The following is a 17,805-nucleotide window of genomic DNA, read 5'->3' on the forward strand; positions in this document are numbered from 1 at the left end:
AATACTTTTCTTTTGATAAGAGGACTTTAATGAGACAGTTGGCAAACTTTTGATAAAGTCAGCAGTTTGATAACAGCATTTATCAATGTTAATTTCCTGATTTTTATGATTGTACTGTGGTTATATAAAAGAATTTCCTTGTTTTTAGGAAATATATATTAAGATGCTTAGAGGTAAAGGTCATGTCTACAACTTTGGGGGAAATATATGTACATTTAGAAAAAAACAGGGGCTTCCCTTGTAACTCAGTTGGTAAAGAATCTGCCTGCAATGCAGGAGACCTCGGTTCAATTTCTGGATTGGGAACATCCCCGGGAGGAGGAAATGGCAACCCACTCCAGTATTCTTGCCTGGAGAATCCCATGGACAGAGGAGCCTGGCAGGCTACAGTCCATGGGTTTGCAAAGAGTTGGACAGGACTCAAGTGACTAATCCAGCAACCACCAGAAAAAACAAAGCAAATGTAATATGTTAATATTTGGGAAATCCAGATGAAAGGTAAAGGCTGAAGGGAAAAGAAGGGCTGGCAGAGGAGGAGATGTTAGTTAGCTTCACCGACTGCAATGGACATGAGTTTGAACAAACTCCAGGAGACAGGGAAGGACAGGGAAGCCCAGCACGCTGCAGTCCACGGGGTGGAAAGGAGTCAGACACGACTTAGCGACCGAACCATAACAAAAGGGTGCTCAGAAACTTTTTGTACTACTTTTGCAACTTTTCCCTAAGTCTGAAATTATTTCCAAATAAATTTTTTTGTTTTCCTTTTTTAAAGTAGGTAAGGGACAATTTTTCTGGATATCTTCCTAAGCTGTCGCACCAAGAGAAAGTCACAGTAATCTGAAATTCTCACTGTTCCCATTCAAAGGTCCTTGGTTGTTAAAGTCTTAGGGCCCAAGTGCATGGTGACCAGAGACAGTGAGAGGTGTGTCGTATGTGATGATGGAAATTCTGGAGGGTTGATTTCTAAGCTGGGCAGTTTGCAGCTGGCTTTGCCCAGTTGTCGGGAATCCAGGAGCTCAAGCCCTGGACCTGTTAAACGTCACGTTCTCTACACAAGCAGGACTCAGTGTCGCCTCTACCTGGATAGCAGCAGTTAAGCCTCTTCTGAGCCGGTGGGGCTGTGGGCTTTTTGGCACGTGACTTGGCAGGGAGGGAGATGACGGTGGCTGCCTGGTTTTCGTTGCTTTCCGTGGGCAGATACGTTTGATAGCCATGTTCAAACACAAATTCTGGAGCTGAAACTAAAAGACAGGATGATTATTAATTTTCATAATATGAATCCCCAGTGGCTACTGCCTTTGCCTACATTCCTTTGTGAGAACGATTAGGTTGGATTGTCTTCCTAGTGTTCCTTGCTGCTTAGGAGTGATCACGCGACCCTGTTCTAGCCAATGAAACACTAGAGAACATCTGCTGCGGGGGCTTCTGGAAAAGATTTTCTCCCTCATTTAAAAAAAAGGTGGGGGCAGAAAGAGAGGTCGTTGAGGAAAACTCATTCTTGCTGCCCTGGTTGCCCTGCTGTTTGTCTTTGGACATGCCTGATGAGGGTGTGATGTCTGGATCTGAGGCAGCCACTTTGTAACCATAAAGGGAGATGCTGGGCCAGAGCCCTGAAACCTATTCAAATCCACACTCATTAAGTAAACAAGAAATGCCCTATCGTTTATACCAGGTAGGTTTTCTGTTAACTTCACCCAAATGCATTAGGTACTGTACTTTCATAAACTTTATCACAAAATCCTTTCAAAAACCAGAAGGGAGCTGACTAAAGGAATTCTGGGCAAACTACACATACTCTCTAAACACAAACGAGTGTTTGTGTTCAAGCACTCCTAAGACCAACCAACCCATAAATCAACCTATATTCTCACTGAAGTTTTGAGGAAAAAAGAATAAAAAGAAGACCAAACATCATTATCATCTTTGTCTTTAACATCTGTCATTGTAACAGGTAAAACAGGCAGTCCCAAACATCTTTTCTTAAAAGTGTTTTTCCTGCTTTGTTAATTAAGTGTACAGTTTGCAGTTTGGGAATATGTATCTTCTTTCTTCCTTCATTACATGTCATCGCCGCATGGAGATCTGGCTTCAGACAGGAGTAAACACGGCCTGTGGGGCTTGTTCAGCTGAGCCTGTCAGGCTGAGGGGCCTCCTGATGATTCTGAGAGCCAGCGTCGTATTCTGCTTCCCAAACTTCAGTCACGAGGCGCCACCTGTGGCATTTCTCCGTTGTATTTACAAAGTACACTTCTTAAAATCAACACGGGCGTGACATCACTTCCTATTTCGGCTTTGCCTGCAGCAGGAATACCCACTCCAAAGGTCTGAGGTGCCAGTTATATTTTCTCTTCAAACAAACATTCTCTCTCTTTGAAGCTAAGATGTTACAGACCGTAAGATGTCACATTATTTTATATACAATAAATTTTTAAAAGCTGTCAATTCAGCACATGATAACACACTGCCTTCATATTCCTTGGGTATTTCACATTATTGATATTCCTTAGAGATTTTACATGTATCGAATGAGTTCTCTGAGGCTTCACTGAACATTTGACAGGAAACCCGCGTTCCTGGCACGCAGCTCTTGGGCACCTTGAGCAATGACAACCTCATCCCAGTGTGTGGCAAAGAACACCCAGGTGTTCGGCATTTGCTGTTTGAGCAAACTCATGGTTTCCCGTCTTCTCAGCTGAAATATGTAGGGGGGAGTTGAGTGGCTTTTGTTTAAAGCTGGCAGAAGATTCTGACAAACTGAAGTCCCATCTTCTTGCCAAGTCTCTTTGGTGACCTGATCAACCACACCTGCCTCTTGGTGAGATGTTTCCTCTACTCTGGGATTTAGCTATTGGTTTTCCAAGTGTGGTCCCCAGCCAGCAGTGTTGGGTCCCCAGGCAGCAGCAATGGACTTACCTAGGAATTTGCTACAGAGGCAAGTTCTTGGGCCCCACCCCAGCTTACTGAATCAGAAACTCTAGGGTGGGCCCAGCAATCTGGCCTAACAAGCTGCCCACGTGATTCTGATAAACACAAGTTTGAGAACTAATGGTGCAGACCATGCTTTTCCATGCAGCTCAGCAGTAACCTTAATTCAACTTTGTCTAATCGAGGGACTCCATCTCTCTCAGTTGTAGCTTAGCAAAACCCAATGGTTGTTCCTCCAGCAATAAAATTTGCTTCATCAATATCAAATGGACCCCCTACTATTATTTCTAGGTATTTCTGGGTACAGTTACTTTTCATCTTCAACCTGAACCATCCTGCAGTATCTCAGGAGACATTTCAAACAGCAATTAAACTCAACACAGAGCTCCAAAAAAAATGCACACATCTCTGCCGAAGTGAGTAAAACAGTGATTACTGATAATAATCCAGGTTATTCACAAACGTGCAAAGACAATTCCCTGGTGACTGCCTCCGGGCTGGCAGCCGTCTCGCTGATTCCAAGGCGCAGCCCCGTTTCAGGCATTACAATGTGTCTCTGAACTGATGTGAGTCCAGGCTCAGCCACTTCCCACGGATGGGACTTCAGGCCAGTCGAGGAGCTCCTTTGAGCCTGTTTCCCCGCCCGTCAGTGGGGATAATCACGTGCCCACTTCACAAGGATATCACGAAGCTTCATGAGGGCATCCATAGTGCAGGATATGGGCACAGTTGAGTCTTAATAAACACTAATCCCTATAGCTGAACAAAACTGGGCACCAAACTCTTAGCGGGAATGATCAAGGCTTCGGGGAGCAACCACCTCCACTTGCCTGGGACTGAGGGGCTCCCCTGGTCACAGGACCCAAGATAAAACTAGGTCACGCCACTGTGATGCCCCAGCTCGTGGGAAAGAAGACAGGGGCTGGGGGGTTTTGACGGTGGCCAGGCACTCCCTACGGTCCGGCTGCGGAGTCTGTGACCCTCCGGGAGGCGAGTCCTGGGTTTGGAATGATCCTGAGCCTGGGATACCCACCGTCCCTGGAGACAGCCGGGCCTGTCCGCTAACCGCCCCCCGCCCCGCCCCCACAAGCCTTAGCATCTCTTTTGTGGTGAGTCACAGCAAAGGGGAACCCTGAGAGTATTCTGGGGGGCAGCTCCTTTTCAGAAATCCGGTTTGCAGATATTTCCTCCCACCCAGGAAGCTGTCTTTACATCCTGCTGGCTGTTGCCTTAGGTGCACAGAAACCAGCGCAGTCCTGCTGGTCTATTTCTGCCTTTGCTGCACGTGCTTTTGGTGTCTTTAGGGGACGCATGCAACTGGAGGGGTCATTGGTGGGGGGCGGTCCCTTGTGTGTCTGCAGATTTGGCGTAAATAGTGGAATCTGAGTGTCCAGCAGACATGAAGGCAGCCGGGACAACCCCAAGCACCCAGATCTGCTGAGCCGGGGATGCGCGTCTAGCAGAGATGTGACTTCCCCCCAGGGAAGAATGTTCTCAACCCTTCTTTCCACTGGGGTGATCTGTAGCATGAGCTGCCGCTTTCTGGGGGTGTGGGTGGGATGGGGGTGTCTCACTTTTAACTTTCTGTAAGAGTTCAAGGCTTCGTCTCCCCTGTGGGTACAGCTCTTACAATCAAGTCCAGTGTTTCTGGATCAGCCCCCACGCCTCCCCCTCCACCCCCAGCAGCTCACAGCCTCACACCTGCTTTCGGTTTTGTTTGACGCTGGGGCTCTCCCTGGCTTGCTAGTGTGCCCAGCCGCACGTCTGAGACACACAGCTTGTTACACGCAGTCTCGGTTTGTAGCAGGAGCACCTCAGGTGTTCAATTATTCACCCATGATGTTGCTTAACAAGTAAGACTGTCACATGAATTTCATAGGGAACCAAAACCGCCCTCTGAGCTTGGGACCCACTGGATGTGCTAGACCGCGGAGCTCACAGGGGCAACTGCAGCCCTTCCCACGAAACTGCTCTTCGGACATCTGAAGTCATCCACGTCTCCCAAGTCCCTTTGCTTCTCCTTTCTCGTCTTCAACTTAAAAACTCCAGTTTTAATCCTTTTCTCTTTTTTAAAATTAAAAGTGTATTATATTGTCAAAACAAAAGAAAACACCAACTAGAAAATCCCGGGAGCACAGAAACGCGGGGAGAAAACCTGACCCATGCTGTCCCCCCGTGGCAGCATACCCCTGCATGACATGCTCGCTGAATTCTGCACCTTCCCTCCGAAGCACTCATCTCTGCTGTAACTAGTTATGTGGCACAGTATCTGATGCCCTTCCTCTCTGCCATTCGGTTGGATGAGCCCAGTGAGGACGTGCATTTCCCTCCATCACTGTTTCCTAGAACCTCGCGTGGAACCTGGCACGCACAGGGGCTCAAGGAACACCTGTTGAGTTAGTGATGGATCAGATGGCCAACGTGTTCTTTTTACGCAGATTTTACAAAGAACTGAGATCATGGCTTAAATCATTTTGTATTCTTTTCTTTTTTATTAAACGATTAAACAATATTGCTATGTGAAAGCATTCTGCCACGTTATCAATTCATCCAAAAACAATTTCTTCTGGCTACATAACATGCCACATTTGGGCTGTTCCAGCTAAATGAACCCTTTCTTCTTTTTTGGACACTGAGTTGGTTTCTAGGGGTTTACCTTTATTAATAACACCTATCCAAAAATTTTAACTTATCTCTTTAGTTTCTCTGGATACCTTCCTGTAAGCTGAAGAACCGGGTCAAAGTGCAATGGTCATTTTATGGCTTCGTGACTCATAACTATAAGATCCTTTAGGAAAATCTAAATCAATACATATTCTCTCCTTCACCTTGGCTATCACACACACTATCTGTCAGGACAATATGAGACCGTTTTAGTTTAATCTGCATTTCTTTCATAATTGGTAAAAAAATCCCTTTTCACTATATTTTATTCATTCACATACCTTCTTTATGAACTGCCTGTTCAGGCTCTTAGCTCTTTTTTTTTTTTTTTCTATTAATTTTTACTTTTTTCCCATGACTTGTAAATGATCTTTACAAATTAAGGCTTCTGATTCCTGATCCCGCCCCTCTCTCTGCGGCAGCTGGCTGGTCTGGGGGCAGACAGGGGCACAGAAGCTGGACCAATCAGACCCGCTTGCCCTGCGGTTAGGAACTGGGACAAAGACACCGCGGCTTGCTGTGGACATCTATTGTGAAAAAAGAAGCACCCATGTGCCAGACACTGCCACCAACAGAGTTCCATTCTTTCCTGCCTTTCTCCCGGCCCAGGGGCTCTCAAAACTGATCGGAAGCAGAGGTTCTGATGCGAGGTCTGGGTATAGTCTGGGTGTGTTTATAGCTGTATTTTACTAACGTTTTCCGTTCTTTTGCATACCAGCTTTCAGAACTGCTGCTCTAGACTATTCCAGTAGGGTAGTGGCAGGAGTGTGGATGGCCAGAAGGGCTTCGGGGCTGGATTCCACTGCTAAGCCCCTTCTCTGTGACCCCTTGCTGGCCTGGCTACACCAAGACAGTGGGACTGGGCCTGTTACCCTTCCTAGCCAATGGCATCTGGGATTCCTGGAGAAGCGTTTCCTCGCTGTTAAAGAGAAGGTCCCTGTCGCCATCCCTGAGCAGGGCTGAGAGAAGACTTGAGGAGGAAAGCTGCCACCTTGTGGCCATGAGGGGCATTACGGCCGGGAGAGCAAGAAGACGCAGAAACCCTGGGTCTGCCCTGCCAGCTCTTAATCCTGAGATACACAGTGTCTCACAGTCCAGCCCTCTTGTAGCTTAGTGTTATTAAGAGCAACCGAAACCATCTGAACTAACCTGAGCCCGCACTGGCTGGCCCAGACTCCCAGGACCCTGCTCAGAACTACCCAGATGGGATTGTTAAGGGAGGGGGCTGGGGATCCCCGTCTTACTGAAGCTCCAGGGGGCTCTTTTGAGAAAGGCTGCGATGAGGACTTTGCCAAGGGTGCTGAGGGGCTTCTGCAGCCCGGGAGCTCGGCTCCCAGCCCCGGGTCTGGCTCCGAGCCCCTTGCTGGCTCTGTCACCGCCATCAAGCTATTTAACGCCTTTGTGCTTTAGATCATTATGGGTAAAACAGGGATAATAATGATTAGTAGCCAATATATGTTGCAAAAATTAAATTTTAAAAAATTAAACGTTAAACTCATTAACTGAAGTTGTGAAAACCTACTTCACATACTGAGAAAACTGCTTGGCACAATAATAAGCAGCACGTAAGAATTAGCTGGGCTTCCCAGGTGGCAGAGCAGTAAAGAATCCGCCTGCCTGTGCAGGAGACGTGGGTTCCGTCCCTGGTGTGGGGAAGATGCTCCAGAGGAGGAAATGGCCACCCACTCCGGCATTCTTGCCTGGGAAATCTCGTGGACAGAGGAGCCTGGTGGACTGCAGTCCCTGGGGTCACAGAGAGTCAGACACGACCGAGCGACTAACACACACACACACACACACAAGAATCAGCTATGACTATCATTATTGCCAGATTCCCCTGGCAACTCACTCCCTAGTTTGTTTTACTGAATTGCTCACACACTCAACAACCTTTAGTGGCTCTCTAGCTCCTTCAGAATAAAGGTCAGGTCAAAGCAGGGGCCGCTAGTCCATCCGCGCTATATCATCTCCAGCCACTGTGGTCCGATCTCCCCTTCAGCAGCAGGGACCAGCTTCTCCACCTCCAGGCCAGCGGGAGGAAACGCCCCCGAGTCTTCCTACTTCATGTTGAGAAAACTGTCTTCCTCCCAAAGGCAGGTGAGATTCTCAAGGTCTACCATGCGTTTGATCTCACTCATCCTTTTTCCCCATGGCTTTCCCCGCCGAGACCAACCTACTCCATGAACTCTGCACGAGGGGGTACTGGTCACACATGGCTGGGCTTCTATGTCTTACAACTAAGTTCTCTTCCGCTCCCGGACGAGCTTGGAATCCTCCAAGAGAAGCATCTCCATTATCTCGGCTCCAGCGTCTGGCAGCCCCCCAGTCCCAGAGCCGCCCCACTGGGCCCTCATGATGGAGCTGGCGCCACGCCAGAAACGTCACGGGCTTGAACGCGTTTAATCCGAACTGCGCCCCCTACTGCATTTACTTGGTAACTTTTACTGACCGCCTAGGATGTGGCGGGCCTGGGGCTGGGCGGCTGGAAAGCAAGACTGATTAGTCCCTCCTCCAGGGAAATCATGGGGTATCCCTCATAGTTCAGCGGTAAAGCGCCTGCCTGCAGTGCAGGAAACGCGCGTTCGATCCCTGGTTCAGGAAGATCCCCTGGAGAAGGGAATGGCAACCCACTCCAGTATTCTTGCCTGGGAAATCCCACGGACAGAGAACCTGGTGGGCTACAGTCCATAGGGTTAGAAGAGTCGGATACAATTTAGTGACTAAACCAGGGAGATTATAGTCTAGTAAACTAGAAGTTAAACCACTACCTTGCTTACTACTAATTAGTTGTTTTGCAAATACAGAGTAAGGATCATCTGAAATTAAGAAAACAAAACAACCGACTACTTTGAGGCCCACAGGCCAAATTGAGCCTTCAGATAATTCTGTTTTTTAGGCTTTCAAAATCAGTTAGGTGGGCTGGGTCTTTCCCAGGTCAATGACCTATGGCCAAAGACCACCAGGGACATATCTGTAGTTGAATAAGTTGATTACTCCTTACAGTTAAGGGGACCCTCGCCCCACGGGGGCTGTGGAGGGTCTCAGTAAGAGGGTGCCTGGAAGCACGTAGAGTTTTAGATGTTTGGGGCTCATGTTAGATGATTCTGCAAGGAGGCTTCAAGGAAGCCTGCACTGGAGGCTGTCAGGAAGTGGGGACAAGACTATGACTTGATATCTTAGCGACTAGTGCTGAGATGCAGAGAAGGCTAGAGTAGCAGATAAAAGCGATAAAGCAGCAGATGAGCGGGGTTCCGAGGCTCAGGCATGACGACAGAGGAGTTCTCTTTCCAGCCTGTCCCAGCACAGTCAGAGCTGCCCTGTCCCATGTGGATGTTCTGCGGCTCTGTTCAGCAGGGGAACAGCACGGTGTGCCCCGGGGAATTAACCCAGCTCCCAGGGACTCCGACGCCCCCGGCTCTCCTCTGCTGGTCATCCATGGCCGGCCCACTCCCCCTCACAGCCCATCTGCTGCCCTACTTACTGCCCCTGCCTGAGCCCAGGAGCATCTGAATTCACTTCTCTAGCTGAAGACTGCTTGTTACCAAATAAACTGATGGCAACTCTGGTAAGGGCTAGCTGAGGAAGTGGTGAAGGACCTCACCTTCGGGGTGGGGAGGGACGGAGAAATCATGGCTAGTTTCTAGGTGGGTGACTTTTAACCTGGGTCCTAAAAATGTAGGAATGAACCAGAAGAGGGGGGAAAAGTCAGTGATAGTTCAACTAATACTGTCTGGAGGCTTGCCATGAGTCAGGGCCTGTGGAAAATTTTCCATGAACTGTTTCACTTAATTTCTACAGCCCCTGATTCAGTAAGTAAGTAGTGAGAACTAACCCTGACAGCTTGAGTGTCTGCCATGTAGGAGCCCCTGGCAGCGACCCTCTGAGGTGAGTTCTATCTCTACTCTCCCGTTTTACAGCTGGGCAAATGGAGACCCTGAGACCCTAAGTCACCTGCCCTTTCAAAGCTAGCGGGCAGAGAATTAATTTTACTTTTTATCCAACAAGGCAACCCACTCCAGTATTCTTGCCTGAAAAATCCCATGGACAGAGGAGCCTGGTGGGCTATAGTGCATGGGGTCACAAAGACTGAAGCGACTGAGCAGGAGGAAGGGTCTGTTTTAATCAAGGACTGAAGAGGGACCAATAGCCCTGGACAAGGTCTGGGTGCGGGTATTGAGAGGAATCTGCCAGGGTGGGGGTCGGGTGGTGAGCATCTTTCCAACTGGGTCGAGGCCTGCAATCCCCTGGGGAGCTTGTTAACAATGCAGATGCCTGAGCCTCAGCCAAGCGGATTCGGAGATGCAGCCCCGGCACTAGCGGCTTTAACAAGATCCCAAGGGACCCTGGTCCAAACTGCCGCTGCTGCAACACCGAAGCCCAAACTTTGGGGAAGCTGGACCCAGCAAACCAAAATAAACAGTGTAAAAGAAAGGGCGGGGGGAAGCAAGATGCTGCTTGTTTGGGGGCAGAGCTGCAGGCACACGCAGGGAGAGCAGCTGGGTCAGGCAGAGACTCAGCACCCTGCTCATCTCACTTGGGCATGCATCTTGATGTTAAGAAAGTGAAAGTCGCTCAGTCATTTATGTTAATAAAGTGAAAATCGCTCAGTCGTGTATGACTGTTTGCAACCCCATGGTTCCACAGTCCGTGGAATTCTCCAGGCCAGAATACTGGAGTGGGTAGCGTTTCCCTTCTCCAGGGGATCTTCCAAACCCAGGTCTCCAGAATTGCGGGCAGATTCTTTACCAGCTGAGCCACCAGGGAAACATTAACACCCTTCATGTTAATAAAAGCAGTCGTCTACTGAGTCCAATGACTGTCCTAGGTCCTTTATTTGTATTACTGCAGAGTCTCACAATAACCCAATTATATTAGGCACCTAATTCTACAACCTAATAGTATTTGTTTGTTGTTTACTCACTAAGTCACGTCTAGCTCTTTGCGTAGCCCGCCAGGCTCCTCTGTCCATGGGATTTCCCAGGCAAGAATACTGGAGTGGGTGGCCATTTCCTTCTTCAGGGGATCTTCCCAACCCAGGGATCGAACCTGGGTCTCCTGCAGTGGCAGGCGGGTTCTTTACCCCTAAGGCACCTGGGAAGCGCGCCTACTGGTATTAGGTACCCTTTTTAATAATCCCTTTCTGCAGACGAGGAACCTGAGTGAGCGACCTGCCCACAGCCCAGGGCTGCCGACTGGGATAAGGTCCAGCAGCCCGTTTCCGGTGCGCGGCGACCCGTCGGCTCTGCGCGGCGGGGAGCGCTTGCGCAGTGGGCGCCGAGGCGTACCGGGCGGTCGGCGAAGCTGAGGCGCGGCTACAGTGAACAACGGCGGGGCCGTGGAGATGCCGCGAGGCAGGGGGGTCTCCGAGCCGAGAACTAGGACAGAGGAAGGGGCGGTTACGTGGTGTGCGGTCAGCTTCACCAATGGACGTGAGGCGTGGGCCCCTGTGCGTTCACTCCACACAGAACCAGTGCCCGGAATACGATGCTTCGGGTCAAACGCAGCCCCTGACCTCGTGGCGCTTACGCTTCAGCAGTGGGACAGGCCTTACGTTTGTTCTGCAAACGATCATTTAATTACGGGGACCTGATCTGAGAGAACAATGCCCATGTGTGTGGTCTCAGAGGGGGGCTCTTTGGGGCGATGCAGTTAAGCCCAGCTCTGACACACGCACCAGCATTAAGTCAGCTCCAGGCAGAGGGGGCAACACATACAAACGCCCCGGGGCTCAAGGAAGAGTGGCCTGCTTGGAAAACAGAAAGGACGTCATCACGGCTACTGTGAGTCAGAGGGGGCGGCGTGTCCTGAGATGCAGCCAGGTCCTGTGTGCAGATGGTCCTAAACCTTAGGTTTTGAGGGTGGGCTGGTGTCAGCCAGGTAAAGGCGAGAAAGGCAGAGGCCACGGCAGCAGGGAAGGCTCAGAGCCCAGCGAGAGGCAATGGCCACAAACAAGGGTCTTGGGGCCTCCCCGTGCTGGGGTCTCGGGTCTCAGGCTTCACACCGGGTGCGGGGTGACTGGGAGCTTGTTTCTGAGAACAGAGAACCCAACACTCAATCTTCATGGAGAAGACCACGAGGGCAAGGGCCAAAGGACCTGAGTCCCAGGACTGTCCTGAACCTGTGCTGGGACCCTGACCATCTCTCATCTCCACCTGCAGCTTCACTCTGTCCAGCTGTAAAACGAGAAGGTGGTACCAGGCCCATCTCTAAGGTGGGTTTCCGTTCGAACATTTTCTTGGTGATTTCCTCTAAAATGAGATTAAGAGAAACTTGGGAGAAAGTGGGAAGACCTCAAGGTAACCTGATGAAAGTTTCCGAGGTGATCAATTATATTTCAATGCTTAACACATTTCAGCAGAAACATTATTTTGGATGCATTAAGGAAATGACCACAAACTTCGCCTGCTGCCAAAAAATTCAGACACAGCATCAATGTGCAAATGATAAGGTAAAAGTTGGTACCCTCACTTCAGAGATTCTCCACATCTTAGCTCCAAATTAACTGTTTGCAAAACATTGAAAACAAGTCAGAAGTTGCAGATGGGCTCGATCAAGCTCACAGATGTATTTTGTTTGACCAACAAAGTTTTTTTTTTCCCCCTCATTGCCTGACATGTGGGATCTTAGTTCCCTGACTGGGGATCAAACCCGTACTCCCTGCAGTGAGAGGACCTTCTTAACCATTGAACTGACAGGGACGTTTCCTAACAAAGTTTTAAAATTTGGGAAATTTTACATTTTTCAGTTGCTCAGAAAAACCCAAATATCTAACTGATTGAATCCAAAGAGCAACTTTCTCTATTTCACCAGTGTCCCCACCATCCCCTAATGCCTTCTGCAAGTTGACATCTTTCATTAACATTACTTGCCTCATTCCTGTTCTAGAAGCTTCCTTGAATATAATACATATGCATATATATGCCTGTTTATATTTACCTTGAGACTCTATGTGGGTACACAGATCTAGCTTCCTTTTCAGACTAAGTCACATTCCACTGTCTGAATTTATTCATCTAACTGTTACATTATTATTCATTATCCATCATGGCGTTTATTTATCTAATCTCCTCCTGACATATACATTACAAAGGTTCCATTTTCTTTACAGTATATCAGTAAACACCCTTGTACATTTTTACTTGTCAAGTTTTATAGGATAAATACCCAGAAGTGCACATACTGGGTAAATGTGTACCTTTTAAAATTTGAAATATTTTAAATGTAAGAATTAAAGTTTGAAAGATATCACAAAATTGCCCAGCTTATATGAATGGATATCTCCAGAAAGGAAAGGAAAGCAGTATTTGATTTGCATTTCTTTATTACTGAGGGATGATGAGTCAATGGCACATCCTTGTATATTTACTGGCTCTTGAATAGCAACTGCTGCTCTTTGTTGACTTTTCCATTAGTCTTTTTATTGATTTTTAGGAGTTTTTTTTTTTTTTTTAATATATGAAGGATATTAGGCCTTAGTCATATATGTACTGCATTTTCTTTTCCCAGCTGTCTTTAAGCTTTTTTTATACACTGTTTTTACTGTGGAAAAATGGTAACTTTATTTACAACCACATAACAATTCTTTTTCTTTTGGGGGAGCAATCCTATAACCTGCCTTCTTTGGAAGGCACAGTATTAATATATTTTTTGATTTAAAAATTTGAATGCCTTTAAAAGCCAACAAATACATCCTCTATTTTCCCATAGGATGCAACAGTGTGTCTACCAACCATCTCATAAATGGGTGACTTACTGGAGTTATCTGTCTCGTCCCTTAAGGCAGATTATAAAGGAATAAGCATAGGGGTGTGAGTGTTTGGGTCTCTCTGCATGTGTGGACTTCCCTGGTGGCTCAGACGGTAAAACGTCTGCCTACAATGTGGGAGACCTGGGTTCAATCCCTGGGTCGGGAAGATCTCCTGGAGAAGGCAATGGCACCCCACTCCAGTACTCTTGCCTGGAAAATCCCATGGACGGAGGAGCTTGGTAGGCTACAGTCCAGGGGGTCGCAAAGAGTTGGACACAACTGAGCGACTTCGCTTTCACTTTCTTTCTTTTGCACGTGTATAGTTTTTACTCTACAACTTTGATGGTTTCATTGTGCACGTTTAACTTTTGGATCCATCTGCGGTTTCTTTTGCACGTAACCAAGAACTAGGATGAACTTTTCTGTTTTTCCAGTTGGCGGCACAGGGAAGGGGAGTCATAAGTACTTGTTTATAGATTTTAAAAATTTCTTAAACATTTTTTTTGTCCTTTACACAAATAATGCAAATTCAGGAATCACACATATTTCCACCACCCCCAAATAACCACTTTTTCCTTTTTTACCATTTCCTGCAAGTATTTTTTTCTTAGTATATAGCTTTTTTTTCGGTTTAGTTTTAAAAACCTGGTTTTGGTCTGTTAGTTTTGTTTAGCACATGACAACAATTTATAACTGCTACCACTTAATGTTTTAACCTAGCAGTTCCCAAACCTGGCCAGGCAGCTAGCTTCCCCATGGAGCTTGTTAAAAATAATGAATCAGCAATCCTAGGGGGTGGGCCCTGGGTGTCTATATTTTTAACAGGATCTGAAGAGGCGTCTGGGACATAGCCAGGCCAACTCTGAGTGACTGCCCCACCCCCCAACCATACCTGTGATCGTCTGGGTTTCGGAGGTGATGGTTCGAGTGGTGGTCTGAGTCTGGGTGGCAGGCACCGTTTCCTCCGATACAAACTGGACCGTGCTGGGCGCCGCCCCAGACGTGCCGGTCAGCTGGCAGCCACTCTGCTTGTGAGCTACAAAGGCGTCCAGATTGTTAAACTGCTGCTTGCAGATGCCACAGATGTGGATGTCGGGAGTCAGCTCCACCAGCACTGCTGTGCCACCTGGAACTCCATGGGGCGAAGGGGGAGTCACAGGTTAATTTCAGACAGCTTGAAATGAAAACACACACCAGACCCACGGTGAGAAAAACGGGCATGGTGGCAGACGTGGCTAGTTGCTGGCCCAACATCTATTCCACTCCCCTCTTCTTGCACACAGAACCCCAGTTCCACCCCAGCAGCAACATACCCACCCAAGTAATGCTCCTGATTTTTCCCTGTGGGGGCACTAGTGGTATCTCATGCAAGAAGGTTCTTCCCTGCACTTCAAGAAAGCTACCTTGCACTTCAAAGGACCATCGCCTATCTCAACTAAAACGTAATTGTACTTCTCAGTCATTATGAGAGCCAATGCTCCCGCTATTCCAACCCTCTCCCCCATCATGAGAACCACTAGCCTGAATAATTTTGGTTCATGACATACTTGGGAATCCCTCCAGCACAGTGCTGGAAGAGCTTCAGGGAAAAGCATGATAAAAAGGGAGCTGACATGGTTGGCACTGTTCACCTCTCCCTTCAGCCTTGAATGCAGATGTGATGCCAGGTGCTTCTGCAGCCATGTTGTAACATGAGGTAAATAGTAAGATCTCTACAAAAGTTTACTTCACTGATCCCCTAAATCAACCCTAGAATCAATCAATTCCAGACTTCTAATTAGGCCAGTATAGTTCAGTTTTGTTACTTGTAAGCAAAATTAATTCCTGACAGGCATTATTTCACTGTAGTAATAATATCAAGAATTAATATTGTATTTAACACTTGCAAAGCGCTTACCACAGTCCTGGCACTATATTAGAAACTGCTATGTAAATGTTTGTTAAATAAAGAAATACAATGACTAAGTCTCTAACTAATAAGACAAACTGAATTTTTATTTAAAAAGTTTTCTTTGCCTTATTACAAGGAAATTCATGTTTATAACAGAAAATTTGGAAGAGAAGCAAGGAGGGAAATTACAGTCTTTCCACCTATGGCTACCATGAACATTACAAAATATTTTCTTCCATTCATCGAATTAAAGATTGTGCATTGTAAATTAACCTTTTCCCCAATACTGCTCTACAAGCATTATGCTCTATCACTAAAATCTCTTTATATATATATAATTATTTAATGACAACACATTATTCCATATTTTCTAAGCCTCGTAATTTCTCACTTACTGTAAGCTTTGTATATTATTCCCAATTTTCCCTGAGTCTAAATAGTATGAAAACCACCTTTGTGCATATACAGTTGGCATCTTTGCTTCATAATTTAAAAAAAATTATAAAATATTTGCATTATGTTCAATGTCCCATTACAACCAAGACAAGACATCTCTGTGCAGAAATACAATTTGGTTGACTTCTAAGAAAAGATACTCTGCACTGAGCAAGGTAGGTTTGTAAGCCATCTTGCAAACACTGAAATCAATGGACGGAAGGACAAGACATTTCTCTTCTCTGGAACACTGTCTTCCTGTAGCTACCGAGGTGCCCAAGCTAAGAGGAAGACAAAGAATCCAAGAGACGTAGTGAGTGCATCATTGAGATTCCTTAATGGTAGGATTGATATCCGGGAGGAGATGGGGTGAAGTTTCTGCTTCATAAGATGGTTACGAGAATTAAATGAGATGGTGCTTGTAGAAGGCCAGCGCAGGGATCCCCAGCATGTCACCTGATGGGGTTATTACTGAGGTGTTCTATTTGAATTTGAAAATATCCCCTCTGAATATCTGTAATGAACTGAGACCCAATAGAATACACTGGGTCTATTTTTATTTTGGGTATCATCAACACAAAGAATTCCTTTATCTTTGCCAGGCTTTTCTGTCCATGGGATTCTCCAGGCAAGAACACTGGAGTGGGTTGCCGTGCCCTTCTCCAGGGTGTCTTCCCAAGCCAGGGATCGAACCTGTGACTCTTCCGTCTCCGGCATTGGGAGGCGGGTTCTTTACCACTGGCGCCGCCCGAGAAGCCTCTTTATCCCTACAAAGTTCTCCAAACCTGTCTGGGCATCAGAATAAGGGCTAAGGTGGGGTATTTAAACACGGATAAACACGGACACATCTGACCCCCACTTCAGAGAGTCCTAATGGAGGTGGGGTGAACGGGGACTGAGGTTTAGGGAAATCGGCGCTTTTCACAAGTTATGCAAGGAACACACAGACATGTTTAGGAGCCAGTGTCTTCCAAGTCGTTAACAGTAACATCTAACAAGTGCCAGGGGTTCCCAAACTTCCTGTGCCTCCGAATCGCCCAGGGCAAGCCCATCCTCCTCCCTTCAACCCCGGCCCCACCACCTGGTAGGTGGGGCCCAGAGAGCTTTTTTTTTTCTCCCCTTTTTAAAAAAATAAGCGCTGGAGCTCCCAGGTGGCTGGTTCGCGCTCAGCCCCACACTTAGGGAAACAACGAGCCCGGCGAAACCACGGGCTTGAAAAAGGCTGTCATCATAATGAAAATGAACCCCAAACTCAAAACTCAAAGAAAACGCCCACGGCCCCATTCCCCATTCAGATCTCCACCTTGAACGTGGACAAGGCTTTTCAGGAAGCCGGAGAGCCCAGCCAGCCAGACCTCGTGCAGTCCTCCGAACCCCAGACTTCAAGGATTCGGGGCCACCGAGACAGAAGTTTTCCCATCAGCGTGGCCGCGGTTACCCCAAATCCACCTCCAGGCTGCGCCGGGGGCGGGGAATGCCGCGAGAGGGTGGGCGATGGTCGGAGCCGCCAGCCCTCCCCCACGGCCCCCTGCACGGGGGGCTCTTTGGAGGCTGGCGAGCGCCCCCGCCTCGCGCCGGGTCGGGTGCGCCCGCCCCCGGCCCACCCCGGCGCCTCCTGCCCGGCGCGCCCGCCGCGGTCCCCGAGACGCCGGCTCGGGGCCGTCACCCCGATTTCGGGGCCCCGGGCCTGCCCGCTGCGTCGCAGGCGTGCTTGGGCCCGGGCCCTGGAGCGCGCACTGCGCCCGGAAAAGCACTTACTTTGCACCGAGCCCGGGAAGCTCTCGCCCTCGTTGCTCGCGTTCATGGCCGCAGACTGGGGGGCGAGGGGGGTCCCCGGCCGGCCGGGGTGCAAGGGCGCGGGGCGCGCGGGTCTACATGGTGCAGGGACTTTTCCTTTTATTTTTCCACCCCCCCAGCCTTCCTTCTCCCAACTCCGCGAGGCGGGGAGGACGGATGTACAGCGAGCGCCACTTCCGCTGCCTAGAGGGCGCTGGCCCGGCCCGGCCGCACCAACCTGGCTTCGCGGCTGCGGCTCCCGGGGGAAGAAGCCGGCCAATCCCGGCACCCGGGCCGCGGGGTCCCCCCGGGATCCGGACGGCGCACACGCGGTGGGGTGGCCGCGGGCAGCGAGGGACGCGCCCCC

General features: G+C 48.5%; 1 protein-coding gene and 2 long non-coding RNA genes across 8 annotated transcripts in view; 2 read left to right on the forward strand and 1 right to left on the reverse strand.

Annotated features, from left to right (window-relative positions):
• The window catches only part of ZFP64 (ZFP64 zinc finger protein), an 80,098-nt gene extending 62,469 nt beyond the window's left edge, over positions 1-17,629 (reverse strand). The window contains exons 1-3 of one of the 3 annotated variants that reach the window (XM_055545337.1): positions 17,421-17,627; positions 14,229-14,468; positions 1,080-1,241 (exon numbers count right to left, since the gene is read on the reverse strand). In XM_055545337.1, coding sequence (XP_055401312.1) covers positions 1,080-1,241; positions 14,229-14,468; positions 17,421-17,466 — 448 coding nt within the window. In that variant the 5' untranslated portion in view covers positions 17,467-17,627. Of the gene's footprint in view, positions 1-1,079; positions 1,242-14,228; positions 14,469-17,420 lie in introns of all 3 variants that reach the window. The other 2 variants (XM_055545335.1, XM_055545334.1) reach the window with 2 other exon arrangements.
• LOC129626114 (uncharacterized) lies at positions 2,700-5,178 on the forward strand. Its single transcript, XR_008701765.1, has 3 exons — positions 2,700-2,815; positions 3,217-3,341; positions 4,805-5,178. It is a non-coding gene; the product is annotated as an uncharacterized LOC129626114 (long non-coding RNA).
• Positions 9,164-16,400, forward strand: LOC129626113 (uncharacterized). Of its 4 annotated transcripts, none has more exons than XR_008701764.1 (5): positions 9,164-9,233; positions 9,388-9,474; positions 10,736-11,369; positions 11,748-11,800; positions 16,265-16,400. It is a non-coding gene; the product is annotated as an uncharacterized LOC129626113 (long non-coding RNA). The 4 variants fall into 4 exon arrangements; XR_008701762.1 differs by lacking the exons at positions 9,164-9,233; positions 16,265-16,400 and adding exons at positions 11,945-12,037; positions 14,162-14,297 and having other exon boundaries at positions 9,335-9,474; XR_008701761.1 differs by lacking the exon at positions 9,164-9,233 and having other exon boundaries at positions 9,335-9,474.
• Positions 17,630-17,805: the final 176 nt, after the last annotated feature.

Source organism: Bubalus kerabau, chromosome 13 (assembly GCF_029407905.1).
Source record: "Bubalus kerabau isolate K-KA32 ecotype Philippines breed swamp buffalo chromosome 13, PCC_UOA_SB_1v2, whole genome shotgun sequence".
Lineage (NCBI taxonomy): Eukaryota > Metazoa > Chordata > Mammalia > Artiodactyla > Bovidae > Bubalus > Bubalus kerabau.